Source organism: Stenella coeruleoalba, assembly GCF_951394435.1.
Source record: "Stenella coeruleoalba genome assembly, chromosome: 4".
NCBI classification, from domain to species: domain Eukaryota; kingdom Metazoa; phylum Chordata; class Mammalia; order Artiodactyla; family Delphinidae; genus Stenella; species Stenella coeruleoalba.
Window position 1 is genome coordinate 125394923 of NC_137149.1, and position 6000 is coordinate 125400922.

The 6000-nt window shown below is 49.7% G+C and overlaps 1 protein-coding gene across 1 annotated transcript in view; it reads left to right on the forward strand.

The window, feature by feature from the left end:
* Positions 1-5675, forward strand: part of ZNF827 (zinc finger protein 827) — a gene marked incomplete at its 5' end in the record, with an annotated part of 180073 nt that extends 174398 nt beyond the window's left edge. Inside the window, one exon of the mRNA XM_079919486.1 lies at positions 1798-5675. Within this exon, the coding sequence (XP_079775612.1) occupies positions 1798-2650 (853 nt within the window). The 3' untranslated portion in view covers positions 2651-5675. The remainder of the gene's footprint in view (positions 1-1797) is intronic.
* Positions 5676-6000: the final 325 nt, after the last annotated feature.

Sequence of the window (6000 nt, forward strand, 5' to 3'; positions counted from 1 at the left end):
ATACTTTGAAAAACTTGCTAAAGCCTTCTGGCTGTACAGTGAGTCTTTGTTTTGTTTTGTTTTGTTTTCCCTTGGCCGTATCAGAGCTCTAATTTGCCTGAGAGAGTGTCTTTACAATAAGTAACGGGAGCACGGAAAACCCTTAGCACTCTGCCTGAGCAGCGAAGGAAAGACTGAGCCGTGGGTCACAGAAATGTCCTTAACATGAAACAGACTGCCGATGTCTAAATTGCTTTTCTGTGATGGGACTGCTTGTACTCTATATCCTGTTCATAATGCAGATCAAATAAGATTATACTATTATTTTTCTTTTGCCGTAGCTCAGGACAGTGGTGAGTTTCAGACTCCTCTAGGTAAGGCCCAGCTTGGCGTAGGGGTTGTGTGTGCACCTGACCTGGGAATGGGCTTTATATTTCTCTCGTGTGCACTCTTCTGTGAGCTGAGGTTCCGAGGCTAACGGCGGGCTTGGTGCTGAGGCGCAGCGCACGGGCACTGGGTGTGTTGGGCTCTGCTGAAAACCTCTCCAAACCCTCCGAGGACAATTCCCTCCCAGGCCCTGCCCTGCAGGTGCCAGGCCAGAGCCGAGGCAGCCACTTTTGCATTTGCATTCTTTTGGTAAAGAGAGCACACACAGGCTACAGCTAGCGTATCAGCCACCGACTCGAGCCCGGCAGCTTCTACAGAGCGAAACCTGCCCTCTCTGTTCTCCCCGCCCCTCCGGACAGCCGGGAGGCTCGCGGGTAGCGTAGCCTCACTGCCTAGGATGGAGAGACCCAGGCTTTGTCCCAGGGCACAGCCAGCCCGATAAGGTGGCAGAGCTGGGACTGAAACCGTCCCTTCTAGACAGACTCCGCCTAAATGACTTGCAGAGACCAGTCCAGTAATGAATCAGCGCCCACCATGTGCTGAGTACTCTACCGAGCACTGCAGAGAATGCAGAAGAAAAGGGGGATACGGTCCTGCCCGCTGAGAGTTTATGATCCCTTTGGATGATGATTATTTCCACGATGTAATAACATTAATCATTAATAATGCATTAATAATGTCTTCGAGCTCCAGATAGCAGTCGCCTCCCTCCCACCATCCCCCATTCCTAACCGGGCTGGTGGGTGGGCTTCCTTCTGCCGAGCCCACCCCTGGTCCTCCCCTGCCTTCCCTGATGGAGACCCCAGGGCTGTAGGAGGCAGGTTTTAGGAGCACAGGTCTCTGCATCTACACACACACACTCCCACACACACACCCAGGCCTTCTCGTCCTAACCACCCTTTCATCAGCACGATTCTGACCCCTACGACTTTCTGTTTGCTGGAGGTAGCTCTCCCCCTATAAGCTGTTCTTCAAAACTCTTAGCCTTTCTGCGTGTGCTTGGTGTGGTGCATGAAAAGTCGATTCTCTGTGTTGCTCCCATCTCGAGGGGAGGTCGTGAGGGTTAGCCCTCGGCCGAGGCCACTGGGGGGGGGCCGGGGAGGGCTCCGAGGGGCCGGGCGGGGAGGACGGAGGGGAGAACAGCTTAGCCGGGCGCCCCCTCCCGCACTGGCTCTGCTCCCCTTCCTGGGGGCCGGCGTCCGCGGGCGCAGCCAGGAGACCCCGAGCAGGCCGAGGGACGGCTCCAGAAGAGGGTCCTCGTCGCCCCCGCAGGAGGCGGCAGGGCCGGGCTGGGCAGGGGGCAGGCCGGGCCTCGGAGCTGGGAGGGCGGCCGAGGGCAGGCTGGTGAGGCGGGGAGCAGCCGGGCGGCCGCCGTGCCTGCGTGGCTGACCCTCCCCTGTCCTTGCTTTCCCCCCCGCCCCCCGCCCACAGGTGCCCATTCTGCATTTATTCCACCAACCGCCCCGCCGCCATGGAGTGCCACCTCAAGACCCACTACAAGATGGAGTACAAGTGCCGGATCTGCCAGACGGTGAAGGCCAACCAGCTGGAGCTGGAGACGCACACCCGCGAGCATCGCCTCGGCAACCACTACAAGTGCGACCAGTGCGGCTACCTGTCCAAGACCGCCAACAAGCTCATCGAGCACGTGCGCGTGCACACCGGGGAGCGGCCCTTCCACTGTGACCAGTGCAGCTACAGCTGCAAACGCAAGGACAATCTCAACCTGCACAAGAAGCTGAAGCACGCCCCGCGCCAGACCTTCAGCTGCGAAGAGTGCCTGTTCAAGACCACTCACCCCTTCGTCTTCAGCCGCCACGTCAAGAAGCACCAGAGCGCGGACAGCCCCGAGGAGGACAAGAAGGGCCCGGCTCCGGCCCCCAAGGAAGCCGCCGGCCCCGGGGCCCCGCTCCTCGTGGTCGGGAGCGCCCGCCACCTCCTGTCTCCCCTGTCGGTCATGTCCGCCTCGCAGGCTCTGCAGACCGTGGCCCTGTCGGCCGCCCACGGCGGCGGCGGCGGCGGCGGCGGCGGCGGTGGCGGCGGCGGCTCCGAGCCCAACCTGGCACTCAAGGCCTTGCCCTTGAATGGCTCCCCTTTGCGCTTTGACAAGTACCGGAACTCGGATTTTGCCCATCTCATTCCCTTGACGATGTTATACCCCAAGAACCAGTTGGATCTCACATTCCACCCTCCCCGACCTCAGACTGCGCCACCCAGCATCCCGTCCCCCAAACACTCCTTCCTCGCCTATCTCGGACTGAGAGAGAGAGCGGAGACTGTCTGAGGGCAGCCGGGCTCTGTACCAAAAACCAAGAGACAGAGACAAAAACACAAAACTCACAAAACTTAAACACAACCCCAGCAGGTGTACGTTGCTGCAAAACCTACAGACCCGCCCGGGTCTGACCACGTGTACTGTATATCTTTAGTGAGGAATAGAGAATTGGCTCTGTGTGTATACCTATTGCATTGACCTGAAAGCTGCTTTATCCAATCTTCAGAGAGGTGACCTACTGCATCCGTCTACCTTCAGAGGCATGCCTCCCCAGCCACACACTCCCACCCTCAGCCCTTCTCCGTACTTTGAAAGGAAATTCGTCTTGTTAAACCCTAAAGAGAGTGTCCTTAATAGCAATCAGCACTTGTAAGCTTCTGTACCGGTGCATTTTGTTTTCTGTTGGGTGAATGGGGCGTGTGGGCGTTTGTGGATTTGGAAAGAGACAGCCGTGTGTCGTGTGCCATAACATTTGCACATCCTCTGTACTGGCTTCTTTCGCGGGGATGAACGTTCTTGGCCCTCCTGGGTGGTTCATCCACTACAGTCGCACCCCGAGCTCCTTCATTACCTTTCCCTCTCTATCTTGTGGCTACAGAGTGGTAGGGCCTGGTGCTAAGGCGACGAAGGAATGGTAGACATCTCAGTGCTGCCTGAGATTTCCGACAGAGTCCTGGAGACCTTGTGCTCGCATCTCTGGTTAGGAAGATGCGAGCCGTTGAGAGCCCCATCTGGGAGAAATAGCTTGCAGCACTGCAGCCGACATCACAAAACTTAAGTGTGTTTTGTGTGTGTGTCCATACGTATGCAGTGTGTATGGTACACACACACAGTGCATCATTTTTTTAAGGGCAGATTATATATATATATGTATGTGATGTATTAAGTCAGTGGTTACCATTTGTTTGCAGGAAAAGAAAAACTGTATGAGTGAAAATTTTTATGGTTGATAAATCCAGCCAAGGAGATTAAAAGGGGTTTGGATAAATTCTGGGTATAAATGCTCAGACTAAAAAAGAAATGGCGGTTTTGCACAGTGCTTTTGGTCTTGCACTAGTTTTTGTTTCTCATCTGCAAAAAGAAAAGTAAAATAAAAGGAAGAAAATGTACCTTTTTTATGGAAAGAGTAGACTGTACGTTTGAAACTTTTGTCATAACCTCTTTGACATATAACGACCCAACAAAAAGGTGCTGTTTTGTCCTACCGTTCAGTTTATGCCCCTGAGACGTTTCCATTGTGTTTGCAGTTCGTCAGGCTATAGCGGTATTCTCCATGTTATTAATAATTCTGTATTCCATTTTGTTAACACCTGGTAGATATAACCTGCTAGGAAGCTAACTTTATACTTATTTAAAGCTCTTATTTTGTGGTCATTAAAATGGCAACTTATGTGCAGCACTTTATCGCGGCAAGAAGCAGATATGGATCGGTTGTACAGCCCTTTGCTATTCTTAAAAAGTAATGGGTGATTTAAAAAGAAGAAAAGGAAAAGAATCTTTGGCTAAACATGTTAATGGCTTGTATTTTTTAAGACAACAGAATTTCCAGTATGAAACAGGCTGAAGAGCAGGAAGAAATGTGCTTTGTATAATAATGAGAAGTTTGGAATATAAAAGTTTATATATTATTTATCTATTGAAGAAGTGGTGTACAGGAGGAATGCTTTCTTACTGCGTTGCTGTTTTTCCATCATGTGTTATCCTAGGGTTGGGATTTTTTTTTTTTCATCTATTCCACCGGGGGAAAATAAAAGCATCCCTAATTTTCTTCCTCTAGTCAGTTTGCTTCACTGAAAGCTCCCCTTGAAATTGGTACCGTTCTACAGGAAGGAGTCCAGAAGTCTTCTGTCCACACCATGGTCCTCCCTTATACCCACCCTTCCTCCCCCAGACCTAGCAGGTGTGCTACACTTCCCTTGCCAGTCATCCAGCCCTGGCAACCTGTTTACACTAAGGAGATGTCTCCAGGGGCGGGGAGGCTGAGCCAGCTAGGGCAGGAAGCTCCCGCACCCTGGGTCATCTTCCAGCAGAGACGTCTGTTCTTGGCCACGTTTGAAACGTCATTCAACGTCGCCATATCAATGTCTCAGTAAAAGACACTATAGACAGTTATGGACGATACACTCCAAGAATACCGGGCTTATGGGTGGATTGGTTTTTTTAAAGTCACGTCCTTTTCCCCATATGATGGAGAATGTGCCACCTGGCTAATCACGTGCTTTCACAATTACAAGTTCAGTGATGACAGGAAAGAGGGCCATGGTGATCCCACAGAGGCTGGCAGGAGGGCGAATCCCACGTGAGCACCAGCAGGTTAAAAACCTGAAGGGTGGCCCTGACAATTAAAACTGCGGATTTTACAGCATGCCACTTGTGCAATACGAGGTCCTAGGGTGAAACTTTCAAGATCAAGAAGGGTGTCGGAAGGAGACAATTGCCGCTCAGATGCTTGCCACTGAACTTGTATTTGAATGACTTAGTCATGCTTAATGTAATTGGGCAACTTTTTTAGCACTTTGGAAAGAGTCATCAATCTTTCTGGTAAATTATAAAAGTTTTCTGAGTGAGAAAAGGTGTGTTTGGAGTTTGTTTGACTTTTTATATTATTATTATTGTTATTAATAAAGAAAAGTCTACAGCATTTTTCAGACTCCACCGAAGTAATATGTACCCCTGAATTTGGTTTGCAGTTTGATACTCAGGGAAGGATGTATTCCATAGATATCCTTTCCGTGTAGAACACTAATGTCTTTGAGATAGTCACCTGCCAACTAACTTCAATTCTGTTTTCACTATGCATTCTTCAATGAAAGCTAGCTTATTTTTCCATATAGTAATGCAGTTAGAGTTCTCAGCACTTTCTTCTCTCCTTTTTTTAACTCCTCATATTACGTTCAGATGATCATACTGTCAAGGTTTATGTACATTACTGAAAATTTGTATTGTATAAAGCTTTTTGCATTACAAGGCTGTACAGGGTCATTTTGACAGTAACTGGTATATTCCTTTGCATCTTATGTTGCATTGCCAATTTCTAGTGTATCCAGTTTGGAAGTATAATATACTCTAATTAAAAAAAAAAAAGGTTGGCTATACTCTTGTTTCTTTTTCTTTCTTGGGTGCCATCCTTGGCTACTTGTTAATCTCACGGTTTTGTCTTGCTTTGTTCTGAGTTTCACATTTCAGTGTATTTTAGATACGTTCAGGAAGTGTCCACTACTAGTTATAACTATTGCAAAATGCAAGTTTTGAACAACCATGGTTCTAACGCAAACTGGTATTATGTAAATCACTCATGGCCATTAGGATCGAGAGCATGTCCATCAATCAGTACAGCTGCAGGCCGGCTCCTTCCTGAA